This window comes from Fusarium poae, chromosome 1 (assembly GCF_019609905.1).
Source record: "Fusarium poae strain DAOMC 252244 chromosome 1, whole genome shotgun sequence".
Lineage (NCBI taxonomy): Eukaryota > Fungi > Ascomycota > Sordariomycetes > Hypocreales > Nectriaceae > Fusarium > Fusarium poae.
The window spans coordinates 1,555,497-1,575,885 of NC_058399.1; the positions used below are offsets into that span (position 1 = coordinate 1,555,497).

The window sequence follows — 20,389 nt, forward strand, 5'->3', positions numbered from 1 at the left end:
CGACTGTGGCTGCTCTGTTGTTCAGTGTGGCTGGCGACCCTCCAACCTCAGGCCCCAGAAACAGCTAGACTAGACTGACTTGGTAGGTAGGTAGTCGGGTCAAATACTCTAGTCGCGACTTGAGCTGAACTGCAAGCTATTGCTTTGTGCGCGCAAACACCAACTACTTTTTCCATCACTCTTATTTTCCAATTCCTCTACCCGTTCAACCCATCAGTCGCAAAAACACATAAACTACATCATGTCTGACTCGGACGGCCTAATTGAGCCTATTGACGATGGAGGTGATGACCTTTTCGGCGACGAGGGCGAAGACGATATTGTACCTACCAAGGAGTCAGTCGATGAAGACGATGAGCTCGCCTCGGACCCAGAAGGGGACAGCTACGCGCGGTACCGCAACGATGATGAAGACCAAGCACAATTAGAGACTAAGGAGCGTGCTGTCCAAACTGTCACGACATACCGGCATCGAGTTCCCAAGCCCAAAGACGGCGCGGTATGTGAAATTCTGCTTCGCGCAACACACCATGCGGCTTGCTAACTTTGCTTCCCCAGTTGCGAGTCCTTCGCGTTCCTAAGTTCATCAAAATAATGCCCGAAGAATACAACCCCGATACATACCAGCCAAGCGAATTCGATGTTGAAAATGCCAAGGCTGAGCACCCCAAGCACGTCGCCCGAGTTCGAAGAGATCACAGCACCGGCGAGCTGAAAAGTAACACAAACGTCTTCCACTGGAGCGATGGATCAGTGACTATCTCTGTCGGAGGAGAGCACTACGAAATTAACAGAAAGGCGCTCGCACCACCACCAGATAAGCCTTACAACGAGGTCCAGGATGGCCACTACTACGCCGCTGCTGCTGAACTACACAGCAACATTCTTATGACGGTTGGGCATATCACAGAACAATACAACGTTCGACCCAACAAGGCCGTCGGAGACGATGCGCTGTCCCGTCTTGCTGAGAGAATGGCTGTCGCCAGCAAGCCAGCGAACGCGACAGATATGATCATCAGGACTACTCGCGATCCCGAACTCCAGAAAAAGCAGGCCGAGTTGGCTGAGAAGGAGAGAAACAAGGCTCAGAGAAAGCGCGAAAACGCCGAGGCCAAGATGGTTGGTGGCATGGGTAGATCGTCTGGGCGCGGAGGAGGATTGTCTATTGGTGATCTTGAGGGAGGCCGTCGGGGTGCAGCAGGCTCGCGCAAGCGTGGCGCGCCTGGCGCAGCCAAGAACAGGAGACGTCGAGATGAGGAGTCAGATGAGGATCTCGAGGACGCTGTGGGCCGACACGAAGGTTACTCACTCGACGATGGCTTCATCGTTAATAGTGACGATGAGGAAGCCGACAGCGCAGCAGATGATGATGACGAGGAAGAGCTTCTCGACGATGATGAGGATGAGAAGCCTCGTTCCAAAAAGCGACAGAGAACAAGGGATCCCAGCGACGATGATGGCAGTGACGTTGAACAGGCGGCAGGAAGATCTCGCCGGAGGAATGTCATTGACGATGACGATGATTAGACTGGAAGTTCCTCATGGAGTTTTTGGCAAACACAACAAGAGATTGGTTGCAGAAGAAGCAAACAAAGGCATTGCTGTATAATATGATATTCCTTGAAATTATCGATGCAACTTTTGAAACTACCGCCAGTATGGTAGTCTACCTAGCATAGTAGCTTTTATTAAACTTAGACTTTTGAAGATCGGCAGAGAGCAAAGCTATAACTCAAACGAACCACAATATGTGATTGGTCTCATGCGCTCTACAACTAGATGATCGAATACAATAACCTGCGTTATCAATTTATCAGCTTGAAGCCCATACTTACCTCCCTTACATATACGCATGTGAGTGTGGCTGTCTGAGACTCTTGGTGATCTCATTGGCAATCACATGCCGATTTAGCGTAGGTGAACAAGGTACTGTACTTTCGTTGAACGAGCTGCGGGGAGCTCCACGGAACCCAACAACACCAACCTGCCTTACATATTTATCCTACCTATAAACAATCTTTCATCTCTCCTAAACGCCTATAAAACTCATTCTTCCTCTCCTAAGTGCCGTTTATATATATATAGCCAATGTTGCTCGTCTAGTACAAAGTACATTCGGCCACGCGTAATCTCGTCCTCGCGTTCACAACCGCAGACCTGATCCAATCTCTTGCAAATGGTGCTTGTGCTTGTGATCGGCCCTCGGTAACGCGATAATGGGGGTGGTAGTCACCGTATGGGGTGTCGTCGTGGATGTGGCCAGCTTCTGGCAGAGGGTAATTAACCCATCTCTTCTTTCCAAGCATGCCACGCGCCCCGAGGTTCATCGTTTCTAACTAACCATGTCCTTACAGAAGCTTCGAACCTGGTATACGCGCAAAAGCCCTGTTGAACTATGGCTGGACCTATTGAGGACAGCAGAGGTCTTTGAGGACTGGGAAGAAGCCGCGCTACATCTTGATAACCTTCTCGGTCTTGACTTATGGCACGTGTAGCTCTCATCATCGGGAAAACTCTCACTAACACGGCTACAGGAGGAATAACCCAGCTTCTAAATATTATGACTGGAGACTTATTGCCGAACGTCTGGACTCCCTTGCGACAGCTCGAGAAGATGCCAACTTTCAGCAGCTCGTCAATTTATTGAGATCCGGTCTGGTCCGGAACCTGGGAAACATCACCGCACCCAAACTCTACAACCGATCCTTTGCTGGTACCAAGTATCTTATAGAAGAGTACATAACCCAAATTGCTGAAGCAGTGGAGGATATTCGCGCCCTTCCTACGACGCCATCCGCTGTCCATGGCCATGGGCCATCTCTGACCACACAGATGAAGCTAGATTGTATACATGATACAAGACAGGCTTTCGGTAGAAGCACCCTCGTCCTTCAAGGCGGTGCCATATTTGGCATGTGTCATTTAGGCGTTGTGAAGGCTCTCTTTTTACGCGGTTTGCTTCCTCGCATCATCACCGGTACAGCTACAGGCGCCTTGATAGCAGCTTTGGTCGCAATCCACACAGAAGAAGAGCTCCCAGCTGTCTTGAGTGGTGACGGTATTGACCTCTCAGCCTTTGCGCCAAAGGTTGGAAGTGAAAATGGTGAACTGTCGACATTTCGAGCTTTCCAGTCACGGTGGGCAACCTTACTACGGAGAATTAGACGCTTCTCCAAGGAAGGCTACTTCCTTGATGTGACTGTGTTGGAGGAGTGTGTAAGAGCCAACGTCGGCGATCTCACGTTCGAGGAAGCCTATAATCGAAGCAAGAGGGTGTTGAACATTACGGTTGCAACAGAGGGCCAAGGAGGTGTGCCGACGCTGCTCAACTATCTCACCGCCCCTAATGTGGTATGTCTTTAATGCTATGTCTCTGTTGCTGATGAAACATGCTGATTCGTACTAGTTGATCTGGACAGCTGCTGTGGCGTCGAATGCTTCGTCGCCTTCGCTATATGGCCACCGCAAGACAACGATGCTCTGCAAAGACGCTCATGGTAACATCGTACCTTGGGCACCCGCCAATACTATCGACTTTCGACACTGGACGCACACATCATACTCTGATCGAGACTCACCTCTAAGGCGTATCGCTGAACTTTTCAACGTCAACCACTTTATCGTCAGCCAAGCCCGGCCATACCTCATCCCCTTTATCCAGTCCGATATGCATGGGCCATCCCTAGTAGAGTCGCGGAGCAAAACCACACAAGTCTCTGCTTTTCTGGTCCGTATGGTCGGACTGGAGATAAGACACCGCCTCAGCCAACTGGACACGCTCAACCTCCTGCCAACAGGTATTCGCCGCTTTTTAGTCGATGAGCAAGTCCCGGCCGCATCCATGGTTCTTGTACCGGAAGTGACAGCTGGAGACTTTGTGCGATTGTTGGAAACCCCGACTCGGGAAACCCTCAACTATTGGGTTCTCAGGGGCGAACGAAGCGTTTGGCCTGCTGTGGCTGCCCTGCGAATTAGATGTGCCGTCGAGAACGAGCTCGACAGGTCTTACCAAGTGGTGCGAAAGTTCAAGGCTCCTGGGTTGAGACGGAAGGGGAGCATGGCAGCCAATATGGAGGCTGAAGGGAGGGAGCGTAATGGTCGGTTTGGCATTGATGCAAGTGCAAGTTGAATACTATTTACTTTCAAGGCGTAGGGGGACACGGAAGCATCGATAAACCAGCCCTCTTATTCATTTGTTCTGTTTTGTTTTTCTTATTCTATTATTTCCTGTTGCGTGCGCAAGCGGTTCAAGAGTACCGATACAGCTACCTAGTGGGTATCAGAAAGGCTGACCTCGTAAACTTTAGGACACAACAATAACTAGTTTACCAAGTGTGGTCCAAGTAGCATAAACCGGCCTCAATTTCGTCTCCTATGCTTGAGAGTACAACAAGAACTATGCTTTGATTATTACTTATGAAGCTTCTGGAAGCCTGCTACCTTCAAGGCAGGGAAAGCGCCATGCCCCTATGACACTACATCACCCCATGGCCCGAGTCTGTTGGGGGCCACCTCTGTAAAGAAAGCTGGCTGAGTTTCTCAACGCGACCCAGTACTCCTGGTCGGAAACAACCCTGCCGTTGATACGAACTACGAAACCTAGATCTTTCAGACACTCGTGTACGTCTTGTTCATTCGTGTCTGGGACGGAATGTGTTAGCAATACTGGCGTGCTAATACCCATTTTACCATTTGGAATGCATTCTGGTTTCCAGTGCAAACGGCGAAGGAAGGACGCAATCCGGTCAAGCTTGGCTTGTGGTGACTGATCGGGTACTTCGTCCGAAACGCTGTCAAATAGGTTGTTAGATGCACTTGGGGCGGTCGTGGATGTATACGGTTTAGCTGTGGGTGTGTCCGGCCCCTCGACGGTCATGGGTGTATTGGACTCTTCAACGGTCACGGATGTGTTTGGATCTTTAGTGGCTATAGGCATATTCAGCCCTTCGACGGTTATAGGTGTATCAGACTCTTCAACGGTCACGGACGTGTTCGCTGTGGGTGTATCCAGCCCTTCGACGGTCACGGGTATATCAGACTCTTCAACGGTCGTGAATATGTTCGGTTCTTCAGCGGTTGTAGGCGTATCCAGCTCTTCAACGGTCATGGGTGTATCCAGTTCTCCAACAATCATGGGGGTATCTAAATCTTCTGCGGTCATCGGCGTGTCTGATTCTTGAGCTTCCGGGCCTTGGATTGAGTCCTGCATCAGGAAGGACTCTATAGAATGTTGTGGATGCTCGCCAAATTGTCCAATGAACAAGATGTCGCTCAGAAAAGGAAGACACAATTTGTAGCCGCAGAAAGCACCCAGAGGTTCATCTGTCTCCATCAGGTACATCAGACTGACGGCACAGCCTTCCCTAACTGCCATGATGACAACATTCTCTCTCCCGCCGACCATCAGAGATTCTGTTTCCACAATGGCATCAAGCTCACGCACGGCATCGCACACTTCGTTCCACTGTGCCATGTTCCCCGTCGTCTGTTCAAAAGAAAAACTCCACGTATTCGGGAAACGCACACAATGACGAAAATTGCTACCATCTACCCGTGCTGTTGGGTTGTTGGCAGGGGCTGTGATAAGATCCCTGAGCACCGTCAAGTCCCTTTTCTGGCCATGGACCCAGATGAAGCTCTTGGTAGGCCGGACATCAGAGGGATTCAGCAATATATAATCGACCTGCTGGTCTGGATTGACTTTCGTATGACTGGGTACGAAGGTTTGGATGAGTTGCAGATTACACATGTTTTCGGCGTGTAAGTTGACTAGTAGTTAAGCATTGAGTACTAACCTACTAGGTATCTGGAGAAGAGTACTTAATCTGACAGAATGAGAAATACATTTTGAAGTGCTTTGTTGTTTCCTTCATAACTCGACCGAAGCGACAGGAGGTCAGTGCCTTCCATTTGTAGCTGAATGAAGACATATAGCAGTTCAAGTTGGGAAATATGTGAATTGTAGCTGGTGTGTATAAGGCAGGTTCTATCACCAACTGCTTCTACTATAGGAGGTAGGTATAATGTGTTTGTTGTCCTGAGGGTAGGTAGGTATCGGATTATGCTACTTAGGGGACTTCTTAGGCTGTTTATTCTTATATCCTAAAGTTTGGAGGCCAACGTTTCTGCTGCTCAATAGCCCTCTCCCTTTTCCCATAAATGGACTTCCATCTATCAAACTGGGCGTCAAAGGAAAGTGAGGCGATTAGCTTCTGACAGGTCATCGTGGATTCTTGTCTAATGCTAAATGGGTTAGAGGAGGTTCTGCCATGCGATGATGACACCACTTGTTAAACACAACGACATCAAGACTCATACAGTCGTCAGTGTAAGTGCAAGTACAGTTCATAGTGTGTATGTATGTGGCACTTTCACGATAAGGCTGATTCTCCACGTATTGATTATATAGGGCTGTCGGTTTGAGACTGTCTCATCGTAGTCCAGGCAATGGGAGACGTCAGCGCATCAACTATCGTGGCTCTGTTGGGTGTCATTGACGAATCGTGGGAGTTTGCGTACAGGCTAGATCTGATGCGACGACGGTTCATTTGCGAGTTCAAAAGGCCTGGCCTCACCCACCTCCTCGGATCCGTCTCTCTTCACTGCAATCAAGTGTTGGGGGGGTTCATGTCCAGCACCTCAGCTTGACCAGATTATCACAACTTGTCGTTGTTCCTGTATCACGTACTGCTTCCACACATACTGTTGTACTTCTCGGTATCACTGTTAAGCTCATGTCTCTTCTCGGATTGAATAAGCAGCCCTCGATACTGCTTTCACGCAGAGCTTGTACACAGAGCAACATTGCACTGCATTCTCCCTACGTATATCAACGACAAACCGTGGTGTGCGCCCGACTCATTGTTCCTGAACTGAAACAACCACCGATGTCGTTTCAACATGGACGTCTTCGATAACCACGAAAATAGCTCTGAGTCCTCGATATCCCTTGCCTCGTCTGTCTTTACACATGACCCTAACTTTTCGCCTTATGGCTCGTATGTTGTCGACTCTGACGCCCCTGATGATACGGATGTGGACATGAATGATGACGTCCATCATCAGCAGAGCTATGGTCCTCCCACATATGAGTCCTTGATACTCGAGAATGCTACTGTCCGTTCTGATGCCGAATTCTTCTCGGTGACGGGCTGGACAGCAGCAACAATCGGGTCGTCGTCGGTTGTCTCCACCTCCGAGACAAGATGTCCCACTCCGGGATCCGTCTCGGCCTCAGCTCCGGCAGCCGATCTCCAAGTCCAGGAACCCCGGCCATCAGACTCGTCCATGACCAGTCCCGGCCCCGTCTCGCACGTGGCCGGCCGTGCTTCTGATATCCCCACCAGCGTCGATTCTATGTCCAACTACGGATACGCCTTTGTCGTCCGAGATGATCAAGGGCTATGCGGCATCGGAGCGTGGGCTGACATTGCGACGAGTCCATTTGTTGCCAAGAAGAAGCGGATTGCTCCGCGACAGTAATAATTTTGTGTTCCCAGACTTTTGTTTTATCTTTGTGTCCTCCCTTGCCTTTGTCACTGGAGTCTGACTGTACATACCTTGAGACAAACAGGATCAAGGAATGTCGTTGGTTTCCACTTCATCTCATCTTGTCTTTTGTCACTCAACGGGTCGTCGCGCGTTTCATCTACAGTATTTCTTCCGTTGTCTTTCCGTCTCTCTCTTTCATCTGGTCTTATGCAGGAGGATGAACGCTTGGGCGGGAGAAATGTTTCTTTCCCCACTCGTGCTTTTTTGTTTTGTTTTTGCTATGTAACTTTATCTTTGTCTTGAGAAAAAAGCAAAAGTAAAACGGGGCGTTATTGGGATAGTCGTTCGTCAAGAGGTCAAAGACATGGCAGAGACAGTGGCAGACACCGCCACAGCCACACAAAGAAACAGGAATGTTTGCTGGCGCAAGGGGCCTTGCATCAGATCACTTACTTACTTGCTTGCTTGCTTTGATATTGTGTACAGATCAGATGAGATCGGTCATACCGGAAGACAAGGAGAAGAGAGAATGCAAAACTTGCCCATTGATTCTCCCTTTCCCCACGCGAGTCGATGCCCATGAAATGTAACACAAACCCGTTAATGAAACGGGCAAGGAAGTGATCAGCATTGACAATCGAAACCTGTTTGCTCTCATGTGCAGGGTTCAGAGTCGTAGTACATAGCAATTAATTAAACCTCAAGACACTGCATGCGTCGTGGGTTTTGGGCGGATCCTGTGTCTCAAGTACACGCGTCTGCAAGATTCTGAAGCGCTATGTAATTTAATTACCGGCGTGCGACACCCCAGTTTCGGCCAAATACCTCGAGGTCTTGTGTTGTGTGTACTAATGGACATACATATCTGATAGCAAAGGCGGTGATGGATCAACTTCTCGCTTACCAGGATACCCACAGAACTGTAATGAAGATCGGGTAAAAGATCATGTGGAATATCCCGAAGAGGGAGGTATCATATAAGGAAATCTCGGTGTTTAACGGAGCAGGCGAGATCCGGAACCATAAAATGCGGCAATTCTTTTCGTCTGCAATGCCGAATGTAGAAATGTCCACTGATATCATACACTTGTTATAGCAGGGAATGATCCCTACCCAGATACGCAAGGCTTGAAGGATTGCAGGATTACCCGCCCGGCCAAGGGGTCAGTTTGCAGTAGTTGGAGCCGTTGAGATGATGATTCTGAAACAGCAATTGGTCCGTAGATGCATGGGTTGGCAGGGCAGATCAGACCGGGAACCTGCATAAGTAAGTGGAGAGCATAAGCATAAAGAATTTGAACTCCAATTCAGAGTTATCAACTGCCAGAGAATAGAAAGGATAACTAACAAACCTGCTTCTTCTCCACAGTAAAAAATCAACCCATGACATCAGGCGCTTGGGTTCAAGGGAGTGAGAAGCTTCTACAATGGAGACAACTCAAATCCCATCAATAGGAATAAGTTTTCAACGCCTATCCCGCACGTCAATGTTAACTACCGTTTGCAAATGAAAATCACACACAAAATTCAACATCGGTATCTTGTCACAGCATAGGAAAAGAGTAGTTGTAAAAAAGCAGACCAACTTTGAGTCTAATTGATTTCTAAATACCTGGCTCTGGCTCTCGTTCCTCCATGATAAGCCAACGCGGGCTTCATCATAGGATACAGCCGGCCGTGACGCCTCATGGGGTAACCGGAAACGAATAAACAATGGCCATCATTAAAGTAGAATTATACACCGAAAACTTGAATCTCATCAAACCGCTCTTCTCATCCCGCGTATTCGTGCAGAAAAATCATGTCCATAACTTAGTTGAGGTAAACCATGGCCATGGCAGCACCAGCAATGAGAGCCAGGGAAGAGGTCATGCGGGTAGCACCGCTGACAGGGACCTCAGGAACACCAGTGCCAGTCTCACCAGCACCGCCGGTCTTGGTGGGGGTAGCAACAGGAGTGGTGGCGTTCTTGGGGGGAACGGGGACGTGAGTGGGAATGATGGGCTTAGCAGTGGTGGTCTCCTCGACAGGCTTGGTGACGAGAGTGGTAGCCTTCTCGGTGGTCTCGGCAGCAGCGGTGGTCTCAGCAGCGGTCTTGGTAGCGGAGGTGACGGAGGGAGCGTCGTAAGAACCCTCGTAGGAGAACTGCTCGCTGTAGTTGGCCTCACCAGCAGAGTCGGTGATCTTGAAGTTGTAGGTGTCCGTGGGGAGCTGAGAAGGAGTAAAGGTGAAAGAGTCACCCTTAGCGGAGCCTGTGGCGTATTAGTATGAAACTCGAGCACAAGGCAATATTAGTGTAAGACATACTGGTCAAGGTCTTGTAGTCCTTGAGGTCGGTGGACTCTCCGTTCTGGAGAACGATGGTGCAGCCAGAATCACAACCAGTGAAGGTGATGGTGTAAGGCTTGCCCTCAGTGAGGTCGAACTTGGTGTTGGTGAAAGCGGGCTGGGCCAGGGCCATGGTGGCGAAGGCAGCGACGGTAGCGATAGTGTACTTCATTTTGAAGGTTGGAAGGTTGTTTGTGATTGAAAGAATGACTGAGTATTACTATCAGTCAAGTTAGTGGATGCTTTGCTTTGCAATGTTTCGATAAAGCGTGAATGGTAGCGAAGCTATGAGCAATAGTGCGTGCGTTGATGATGTTGTATGCGAGGGGTTTGAAGAGCGCGAGTTGATGTGATATAAACAATTCACCGACCAGGGCCAGGCAGACGTTTCCAAGTGAATCACTGGCACCTGCTTAGACTGTCGGTTGACTGCCAGTGTCGGCAGGTGCCAGTGGTCCATGTTGGTGATGTCGACGGCTGCTGCCAGTGCCAGTGCCTGCCAGTGCCAACGCCCACGTCATATTCCAACTCCATAGAAGGAAACCGAGTGTGTGATTGTATGCGGATGCGGATGGTGCCTTGCAAGGGAAAGACCGAGGGTAGTATTCAACTTACATTAAGGTAGGTAAGAGGCACAACGAGGTAGCGATTGACTAGAGGTAGACTGCGTTGATGGAGAAGAAGGGAAAAGGAAGGAGAATGAACAGACGGAGGGAGGCTTATTATAATGAAGGGAACTGAGAGCTAGTGACAATAGAATGGCAATAGTAATAACAATAAAGGGGATAGGATGCTCTGAGAATCAAACGCTACGCTACTCTACTCTACGGATACCAACCTAATCAATCCCACGAGACCTTGGATCCTAGGTAAGTATCTAGACCAGGTCAATGGATGTGGAGGCTAATAGGATGAAGGGGGTGTGTGGTGAAAGGCCAAGAAAGAGGTGTGGGAGGCACGGGCGAGGCGTAGCATCCCCAATCCATTCATTATCCCCTACGGAAGGAAACTGGAGGAGGTACTTGCCTAATTGCCCTGTACTGTATGTTGAGTGATGTGCCTCCTTCTCCTTTCCTTTAGTTCCTTCCTTCCTTTCCCCCTTCGCTTCAGATTCTTTGCACTTGACCATGGTCCCTGTGCTCTTTCACCCACAAGTGGAGCATTCTACCAATAACATTGCTTATCTCCAGTGATCCCATCTCCTTCTCCCCTAAACCCATGCCTTAATTGCTTGGCCCATTTCGCTACATCATCACATTCCATCCACTGGCAGGCCAGCCACGGCGTTGCAATGCCCAAACCAGAACGGATCATGTCAGATCCTTGCTGAGGAAATTAGCCATGCAGGCCTAGCGTCCAAGAGCGTGCCAGCGCTATGCCCTTTGTGGCGCACTCATCACTTCGCAGTTCAATGCTCGCTCCTCCAAGGATCTTCCAGCTCCACCTGCAGGACTAACTAACAACCTCTTGGAGTGCTGTACCTGACAGCCAAAGCGGGCACGCGCCCATCAAGCATCACTAGTGATATGCGACCTCGATCCATCACAATTTGACTGCCTTGCCCCCGATTACCTCTCAATCTTTTGCCTAGGCACATACCTGCAATTCCTCGCTATCAGCGGATGGATACCTTCTGACGTTAGTATTGTACATCGCAAAACAGGGAAATTCAATCCGCTTGGTCATGAGTCGAGCGTTGATCCATGCGTATCTCTCTTCTGTTTCTCAATTCCACCACATCCCCATGCTAGTCAAGGGTTTGTCAGCCTTGCCTTAGTCCGGCAAGTGGTCACGGCGCGGTTCTCCGGTGCGCACCGGAGGTGGTGCACCTATTCTTTGGGGCGAGGTCAGACCAGCTACCCTACCTTTCCCTCGGATATCCAAAAACTAGGGTGCTAAGAGGCTAATCGACGAAATAGCATGGTCATTTTCCTGGGACTAAACTGCATCATATGTCTCATTATTTTTTATCACACTCGCAATTAGTCGGATTTTCTGGCACCCCTTCGCCTACCCTACGTACCCAGCGAGAAGCGATAGCCGCCATGATTTTAGGTTGGCATCCTAGACAAGCTGTCGTAAGCCTCCCCGATGCAATGCGATCCAGCAAAATAGCCGTGTCTTTGTTCTGTTATGTATTGCCTTTGCAAACTGGCCTGTATCTCGTCACAAGTTTTTATCTTACAAAGCAGATAAACAGTTGGTCTAACGAGACATAACAGAGGTTATCATTCCCTAACATCACATTGGTACATGCAAGCAATGCTTTATCCCTACAATCATCCTATGAAGCATGCTGTACTATGATAGGAGGTTCGATAATAGCGGATATTAAGACCCCTGTGGGCTGTGGCCAACGGTTCTCAACATCCGGGAAATTTCAGCATGTCGGCTGCTGCCATTATCGATCCTCTCTCGTCCACAGCGGTCTGGATGCTTTGCCGCTATTGGGAACCTGGCCTTCCTCCCTGGCTCCTCACCTTTCCTTATCGGGCACCACTTTAATGACATTGCCCCCTTGGCTTGTCAATAGTTCCAATAGCCAGCTTCAATCGATGTCTTTTTCTTGCAAGCACTTGGGGTTCTTGTTCAGCAATGACTCTTGCAAATTTTCTTGGAAACATTGATGAAATGGGGCGTTCTCGGCATTGGTTATTTCGAAACCAACTCCCCGCTACTGGCCACAAAGACCAGAGATTGTTATTTTCAGGCGCCTACAGCGCATCATCCGTGGATAGTCTTTACCGACAGCACGTCCAGATGTAAATTAGTGTGAATCATTGCCCGCTGATGGCGTGCGCCATATGTACGTTGCTGTAGCTGAACGTTGAGCAATAAAGACAACAAACAAATATGGCCACTCATGCGAGGCTTTCACTGGCCCATGATTGCATGCCATCAGAGTATTGGCAAATAGTTACCATATAGCGCAGCAAGGCAGAGGCGTATGGCTGTTGACGACACCATCATCGTTTGCTCGCATTTTGGTTCGAGCTTTCAAGGAAGCAAGAGAGCATGCATTGTAACACATTCCACAAAACTTGGCATAGCTTCTGAGCCATGAGGAAGGACTACGCAAGAGCATTCGTACTATGCATTCTTTTCACTAACCCAATCCTCATGGCGCAGCCTTGCTGATGATAGCGTATATTCCAGCCTTCTACAACAGCATCATGAACCAATATGGTTCGTTGGCCACCGCACCAGTTTCTAAATCGGTATGTTTGTTGTTGACGTTGTCTTTGTGGCTTGGAAATCGTTAGGAAGTCAAGGTATTTCTCTCATCAACAAATCCGAGAACGGAGTGTGACCACACAATGTTCCAACTGAGACAGAACCTTATTTCTTGGTTCATTGTCTCTTCTTTCCTCAGGCTACCGATGTTTAGAAACAGTCGTCAACCGACAGAGTACGTGCGGTGTAAGTGCGGTGTAAGTGAATCACGCAAAAGACACTTGGACGATGCACGAATGTTGAGCCTTCCGGGGTTTGCAACACTTCCTGGTCATAGAAGACATCGAATACAGGCATTGCACCGACCAAACGATATCAGGCTGGGGTCCCCAACTTTTGGCATGCTGGACTCAGGACCATGTAGGCCAGACCAGGCCGGTCCGGACATCGCATTAACCAACATCACTAGCACCCCACACACAATATGCAAACGTGCATTGCTGTTGGCTGTCTGGATTGGTTCCGTGGAGCTACGGGGCCACCCTCTCCGGACTACACCATTCTGAGCATCCTCATGATAGTCACAGCCTTGGCCGATAGAGGCCGCCATTATTAGCCAAGCTTTCACGATACCATCGTGGGCTATCTTTGATATCCTCTATCTTATACCATAATTTCCTATGACTGTTCTAGACGTTGACTCTCCGGCTGGGCATTCGGTAAATCCAAGCGCGCTGAAAATATCTTTTCGTCCTTCCAGAAACCATCGTGGCCCCCGAAGTTTGATTTCTTTCTTCAGGGTAGTATTCAAACCTTGCGGAGATGGGTAACTTCTTTTAGTGCAAAGTGCGTTCGAGGCTATCATTGACCCCGGCTCGGCATTGAAGATCGCAGGAAATGAAATGCCTCACTGATGGAACGTCATGAGCGCCGATCCAAGTCCTTTGATTTCACTCATTCACTACGGTTTGCTTTCCGTGATAACCGCACCCATCTCGGTTGTCGACCATGATGAGTCCAAACTCATACAAAAGTCAAAATACTCTTTGGCACTTGCGCAGGGTCTTTTCCAGCCTCCCCCAGAATGTCCACAGACCAGTATGTGAGCATTCGACCCAACTACGTCTCATCTCTCAAACAAACTGTTGTTTTGACCCTGTTATCTGACCGCGACCAACTTGCAACTGGCAGCCACCCAGCCACTCGAAGATCATAGTGAGATGCGATCGATCTCAAGCTTGGGAGAAATACCTAGACGTCTCTGTTTCCTCTCTTTCAACGCTATCATGATGTGCGCCCGTTGGACAATGGCGTTTGTTATGCCTGGCCTTTTAGAAGGTTCGGCCAGAGAAGGCTGGTGAACTGTAAATGCCTACTTACAAGAATTTAAGGTTAAGATCAAGAACGAAATGAGTTTAAAGCTTGTGGCCATGGGCCGCGTCAACTCAGTCCTTCAACGGAGAAATACCACTAACGACAAAGAAGTAGAAGAAAAGTTAAAAATCAATTGCTTAATAGCCGGTGCTAACGTTTGCGGGTTGGCGTTGGCGTTGGCCTGTTTGTTGGTCACGCATCATGAGTCTTTCATCCACATGGAACGGCTCTTCATGAAACTATTCGTTTATCAAGAAATTGTCATTGCCTTTTTTTCAATTAAAATGTGCTCTGCACCTATGTGTAGGTAGCGAGCTACTGTTGTTTTGCCAAGTACGTACATACTCAAAGTGTATCCTCCAAAGTTCCCAAGCGTAGAAGTCGACGCTAGAATTCGACTCCCTTGAACCACACCTGACGCGGAGACAATTCTCCATGCTATAGCACAAACATCCTTTCCTCAAGGATTTGCTAAAATGTCTACCAATGTATCACCATCTTATCCTATCCACTCCAAAAGGCCTTGACGATGGGAACTCTAGAGCCAACATGCGACATAAGCGCACAAATTCCAACATGCTCCAACTTTAATGCTCAAGCAGGCGCAAGCTACCCTGCACGACAACGTTCTCAAGGATAGATCCAGGTGGGATGTCGATAGTGCTGCCCTCTGTGGCAACGATGATAACAGTGCCCTTGAGTGTCACACCACGGCCGAGGTTGACGGCACCAGTGATAGTGAGGTGATCCAGCTCCAGCACCTTGGGGATGGAGGGGATTCGCTTCTGGAAGTCTGAGACCTTCTTGAAGTCACCACCGAGCTTGATCAAGGGGGCATCACCGAAGCGGGCGGCGCTCATTTGAAGCTGTCCGTGCTTCAATGTGTAAAGATCAGACTTGACAAGCATGAGGTCAGAGCAAGTCTTGACGGGCAAGAATCGTCGACGGGGGACGTTAACACCATGGGCGTTGTTGAAGTGACGGATGGCAGCACCGACAGCAGTCTCGAGCTGAACAATGGAGATATCGGACTCTCCCTTCTTGTCACCGGGGATGGTCTTGCCGTTGGGGATGATCTCCATTTCGAGCTCGTCATTCTCCACGACACGCTTAATAGCCTTGAGGTTGAGCCAGATGTTGTTGGTGTTGAAGTACTTGAACTTCTTAATGGACTTGAACTCGTTAACATGCTCCTTGGGAACCTGTGCGATTTCGAGCAGGCGAACGGAGCCCTCGTAGTCGATAATGGTACCACCCTTGACGTCAGCCTTGGTCTTGTTGGTCAACTCCATGATGTACTCGGCGTTGGTCTCCACCATGTGTTGGAGGATGCGGAGATCGACGACAGCACCCAGGTTGTCTACGTTGGACAGGAAGACGATCTCGATGCCTCGGTCGAGGAGCTTCTCGAGAATACCAGAGTTGTACAGAGACTCGAAAACATCACCGTGACCAGGGGGGTACCACTCGTTGATGGGAGATTCGTTGTCCTTGGGAACGGGAAGGAGAGAGTCCTTGTAGACTCGGGGGTACCGGGACTGGTTGAAGGTGAGGATGTCGACATTGTGGCCCTCGTACTTCTTAATAATGGCAGCAGTGTCGTCGTTTGTGTTGAACGAGTTCATGAGGATGAAAGGGACGTTGACGTCGTATGTGCGGTTGAGGTACTCGATTTGTCGAACGGAAAGGTCGAGGAAGGACATGCCATCACGAACCTCGATAACAGACTTGGGGCCAACGCAACCCATAGAGGTTCCCAGACCACCGTTGAGCTTGAGAACAGCGAGCTTGTTGAGGAACTGGACAGACTCGGTGTTGGCAAGGTCCTCGTAGTCGACGACCTGGCCTTGGGCGGGAGGAGCAATGCGATCCCAATCTCTACACTATCATCAGCAACTGTCGGGTTGAAATATAATTGTTCGGGAGAGGGTGAGCATACACTGCGTTGCCCTTAGCCTTGTCGTTAAGGTATCGTCGGAACAGGGCGAAGAAGTTGTCCATCTCGGTCTCGAACAGCTGCAGACAATTGGTTAGCTTGGGATGATACCAGAAAGCACCCATCTGATTTTTAACTTGCCTTCTTCTGCTCAGGGTCATTGACGGTCTCGGCAAGGTTGGTCAGCGCATTTCGCATCTGGGCGGCGGCGACATTGGTCGACGTGTTCTCGAAAGCCTGACGCATGATGGATTAGTATGACGGAAAACAAGGTTTGTCTCTACAGAATTGATCGCGGGTCTCTGGAGTCCTTTGGCTGGTGTATAATTTTGGAAAGATGCAAAAGTTCGCATTCTCGTCTGGTCGCTCTAATGGCCTCAATAGAGGGGAGTGAATATGCGCGTATTGCCATTGTATTCATTGTGGCTGATACAATGCTCATTCGATGAATCCGAAGCTTATTCATTGCTACAGCTGCTTCTGTATGATGGCAAGGTTTTTGGCATCACTGTAGAGGCAGTTGCAGGTCATTGTTAAGCTTTGAAAACAGACGTGGGTTCACCGTTGGTAGGTGGGTGGCACAAGCACCATGGCATGATGCATATTCACGTCCTCATGAGTTCCCAAAGAATGCATTGTTCCACAACACCACCAAAAGAGAGTGAATGATTGTGCTAGACTCACCATGTGACTGCGTGTCTTGCCATGACGACGCTCGTTGCCCTGCTCATCGCCGGTGTTGGGCTTGAGGTGGGTAGGCAGCGCGCTCTTGATGATATTGGCCATTGTGAAGAAATTATGAGGGGAGAATTAGTATGACAAGAACCAATATGGAAGCAATGGAGATGAATGGAGAGAAGAGAGAGATGGAGATGGAGAGAAAGAGAAGAAAGAGGAGAAGCAAGTAGATATGTTAAGGAATGAGGTACGGGTAGTAGGTAAATAGGAAAGGGGAGGGAGAGCAGATGCGGGGCGGTGATGCCCTGGCTTGCAGCTCTCGTCTGCTGTTGCCCATGCCATGGTCCATGGATTGCATCTTCTTGGTGGGGGTGGCGAGGGAGCTGTTCCCTGTAGAGACAAAATAAGTCGGTCACTTGGTTGGAGAAAGAATAGAACACTTTGTCCCTTTTATTTTCTTTCATCATTCTACTGAGAAAGTCGTAACAGTGACGTTGAACTTTTTTTCCCTTTAAATTTTGATCTGTTTTGTTAGGTCCTTAATTGACATTTGTATGGCGCTTTTTCTTGTATGCCAGTATGGTACCGGAGACCAGAGACAATGAGCCAAGTTGCGGTGACAACCCCCTTCACTATTTGTTTACCGTAGATACTCGGTGATATTGATCGTCTAGATCCAGCTCGCTCAACTCCCATGTTTTGTCGAGGCCAAACTATTGGCCGTTGGGGGGAATGGAGGCTGGTAACACGTACCCGTTGTCTGGGTACAATAATAGTTTCTAGGCGGTGGCTTTGATGATAGTGCTTCGTTTCTCCTTTTTTGTTATTATTCCATCTCGTACATTGATTTAATCGTAATTGTTCATTTCTCTACCGTCTCTACTATGTCTCTGATGCGAACCTTGGACGGGAATTAAAACCCCACCAACTCACCACTTTGAACTAACGATCTCTCTCATCTCCATCTCATCTCTCACCTTGTAGCGGGCCCCAACACCAACACCAACAGCAAGCAGGAACTAGGATCCGGGACCCGTTTGCCGCCACAGTCAGTATATAATTAGCAGCCAACTACCAAGTTAGTCGAGATGATGGGCAAAAGAGAGAATTCGAGATCGGTCCTTTGCCGATATGATACTACAGAAACCCATGTACGATTCTCCTAATAAAGACGGAAACATAAGCAAAACGACTCTGTACTCCATACCACCCTGAAGAAAACCCTTTTGACGGGAACTAAAAATGTGGTATCATGGCAATGGATGGCTAGTTTTGGTCCAAGTACACCACCTTTTCATCATGATATCGCTCATTGAATTGCCACTTTCTTACCCAATGCAGCAAACCGCTCAATCTTAAATGCCTCTTTTTCGTTCAACAGTCTACTAAAAGAGAAAGAAAAAAAATCTGTTTCCCGCGGGTGAGGTAACATCCCCAACCAGCTTACATTTGCTGTCATAATGCCCCAAACTTTCCCCTTCAACGGTGAGGACATGGACAAAAAAGGCCAAAGCTCCCGCAGCTCTCCTCACGCGAAGTATCTCGTGGCTTTACAATTGGTTAACCAGAGCTAAGAGAATGGAGTCTAGGCCCAGTCGAAATTGGGCAAGAGTGGATGCAATAAGGTTGACCATGCTTAGTCTCGACACTATCTAACTATGCATCGGTCGATCCTGTATTGATAATGTTTGACACAACTCGAGATAGCAGTCATGTTTATACTGAATCAGAAATACAGATAAGAATATACAACTACAATCCTGTGTAACACAGAAATACGCCTCTCCCGCTCTATCATTCAGTAAGTGAATCCTCATATGCAAGTCTTGACATGTCGACCACTTCCTCCACGTGGCCTTGGCAGTGGACAAGAAGTCTGCTTACCCTACATACTCGAGATATTGCAGCGTAGATATGAGGTCAACATCTTGATAGCTCCTCCACCATGTAAATCATGCTGATGCCCAATATTGTGGTTCCTCGGACCTCTAACTCCTCTCTCACTACTCCATACGCCGCAGTCTGGTGGAGCGCCGCATTATGATACCCCGCCTGATTACTTGATGGCAGTCAAGTGAAATCATAAATATGTTAGACTATAAATCATGAGCACGTTAGACTATGAATCAAAGTACAGACCGAAATAGTCCGATAAAAAGTATACGACTAAAACTCAAGTTGCACAACAAATCAAACTCGAATAAGTAAATTCCGTATAACTTATAGTTAACTGCATATGCCCTGTCTTATCATGTCCCCTCATCATGACTAGTGCAACATGGTGGAGAACAGAACAATGTATCAATCCAACCTCTTAACCAAGTAAATCAACCACACGCAAGCCTTTCTACGTGATGAAGAGCATTCCAAGCGCCGACTTGACAAACAGTATAAACGCATAAGAAGTTACCAAATCAACTTCTGTCCAAGACTCGGTCAGCTTCATTTTCGCCTTTTTCTAACCCCTAACTATCGACATACCCGAGCTCATCTCACACCGTAACTTCACCCCATACCACCCACCAGGAGTCGCCTCACACTTAGCTACAGCAACCATGGGCAGCGCAGAAACACTCCCTTTTTGGAACTACAATATCCCAGAAGATCAGAGAACAGATGAGTGTCCTGAATTTCTTCTCATTACACACGAAAAGGATAAGGGCATTCTCTCCACGCCAGACGAAGAATACCACATCTCAACATGGGACGAGGTCCGCGAAATCATCGAAGCAAACCGCCTAGAGCTCTTCAAGCGTATCCCTTCAGAGCTTCGCCGCTATAAGCAGTTTGCATTTTATCTCAAGAAAACCTACGGCAGTGTTGCCAACTTCCTCCTTGAGCATCGTCTTGGATGGACACCTCCTGTGAAGCCACGCGGAGCACCCTTTGAGTTTGAGGATGACTACAAGATCTTATGGAACGATGCTCCGTATGGAATAGACCCGAGAATCGCGCATCTTGTGGTCTGGACAAAGTTCGATCTGGAGGAGGACCCTGCAACAGGCGATTTGACGGACAAGGCGAGAAAAGAGATCGATGATTTCGTGACAAGAACGTTTCGAGCACATGTCCCAGAAGAAAGTGTACGTTTATTTGCCCCCGGTATCCTTTTATTTATGAAACTCATGAATATAGGTTCTCTGGTTCAGAAACTGGCAGGGTCTGCAGTCAGTGAATGCCATCCAGCATCTACATGTGATGCTCTTCAACCCAGATCCCGACTTTGTTCGGAAAATTACAAAAGGCGATGTCCCCCGAGCAGGAATGGAAGTGAACAAGTGAGTACGACTTGACGCAGCGAGCTTCATCAAAAGTGCTTTGTACGTGGTGGGTTGCAAAAGGTATGCCTAAATGTTGAATAGGCCATACACTTGATCAATGCTATCTTGCGTTATGTACAACATG

The 20,389-nt window shown here is 48.5% G+C and overlaps 8 protein-coding genes across 8 annotated transcripts; 5 read left to right on the plus strand and 3 right to left on the minus strand.

Annotated features, from left to right (window-relative positions):
* Window positions 1-241: 241 nt before the first annotated feature.
* On the plus strand, window positions 242-1,530 carry FPOAC1_000537 (uncharacterized protein; the record flags this gene model as incomplete). Its single annotated transcript, XM_044845150.1, has 2 exons — window positions 242-499; window positions 559-1,530. The coding sequence occupies 2 exons, from the start codon at window positions 242-244 to the stop codon at window positions 1,528-1,530; spliced, it is 1,230 nt and encodes a 409-aa protein (XP_044711066.1).
* A 689-nt stretch (window positions 1,531-2,219) lies between these two features.
* On the plus strand, window positions 2,220-4,132 carry FPOAC1_000538 (uncharacterized protein; the record flags this gene model as incomplete). The annotated part of the gene is made up of 4 exons (XM_044845151.1): window positions 2,220-2,279; window positions 2,358-2,494; window positions 2,538-3,354; window positions 3,410-4,132. 4 exons carry the CDS (start codon window positions 2,220-2,222, stop codon window positions 4,130-4,132), a joined length of 1,737 nt encoding a protein of 578 aa, XP_044711067.1.
* A 351-nt stretch (window positions 4,133-4,483) lies between these two features.
* FPOAC1_000539 (uncharacterized protein) lies at window positions 4,484-5,752 on the minus strand (the record flags this gene model as incomplete). Its single annotated transcript, XM_044845152.1, has 3 exons — window positions 4,484-4,644; window positions 4,693-5,467; window positions 5,528-5,752. The coding sequence occupies 3 exons, from the start codon at window positions 5,750-5,752 to the stop codon at window positions 4,484-4,486; spliced, it is 1,161 nt and encodes a 386-aa protein (XP_044711068.1).
* A 1,151-nt stretch (window positions 5,753-6,903) lies between these two features.
* FPOAC1_000540 (uncharacterized protein) lies at window positions 6,904-7,485 on the plus strand (the record flags this gene model as incomplete). The annotated part of the gene is made up of 1 exon (XM_044845153.1): window positions 6,904-7,485. The coding sequence occupies one exon, from the start codon at window positions 6,904-6,906 to the stop codon at window positions 7,483-7,485; it is 582 nt and encodes a 193-aa protein (XP_044711069.1).
* A 1,821-nt stretch (window positions 7,486-9,306) lies between these two features.
* On the minus strand, window positions 9,307-9,994 carry FPOAC1_000541 (uncharacterized protein; the record flags this gene model as incomplete). Its single annotated transcript, XM_044845154.1, has 2 exons — window positions 9,307-9,746; window positions 9,802-9,994. The coding sequence occupies 2 exons, from the start codon at window positions 9,992-9,994 to the stop codon at window positions 9,307-9,309; spliced, it is 633 nt and encodes a 210-aa protein (XP_044711070.1).
* A 1,780-nt stretch (window positions 9,995-11,774) lies between these two features.
* Window positions 11,775-12,327, plus strand: FPOAC1_000542 (uncharacterized protein; the record flags this gene model as incomplete). Its single annotated transcript, XM_044845155.1, has 3 exons — window positions 11,775-11,900; window positions 12,045-12,071; window positions 12,148-12,327. The coding sequence occupies 3 exons, from the start codon at window positions 11,775-11,777 to the stop codon at window positions 12,325-12,327; spliced, it is 333 nt and encodes a 110-aa protein (XP_044711071.1).
* A 2,630-nt stretch (window positions 12,328-14,957) lies between these two features.
* On the minus strand, window positions 14,958-17,092 carry FYU1 (putative UTP--glucose-1-phosphate uridylyltransferase; the record flags this gene model as incomplete). The annotated part of the gene is made up of 4 exons (XM_044845156.1): window positions 14,958-16,248; window positions 16,310-16,386; window positions 16,472-16,543; window positions 16,991-17,092. 4 exons carry the CDS (start codon window positions 17,090-17,092, stop codon window positions 14,958-14,960), a joined length of 1,542 nt encoding a protein of 513 aa, XP_044711072.1.
* Window positions 17,093-19,539: 2,447 nt separating this feature from the next.
* Window positions 19,540-20,266, plus strand: FPOAC1_000544 (uncharacterized protein; the record flags this gene model as incomplete). Its single annotated transcript, XM_044845157.1, has 2 exons — window positions 19,540-20,067; window positions 20,120-20,266. The coding sequence occupies 2 exons, from the start codon at window positions 19,540-19,542 to the stop codon at window positions 20,264-20,266; spliced, it is 675 nt and encodes a 224-aa protein (XP_044711073.1).
* Between the last annotated feature and the right edge of the window lie 123 nt (window positions 20,267-20,389).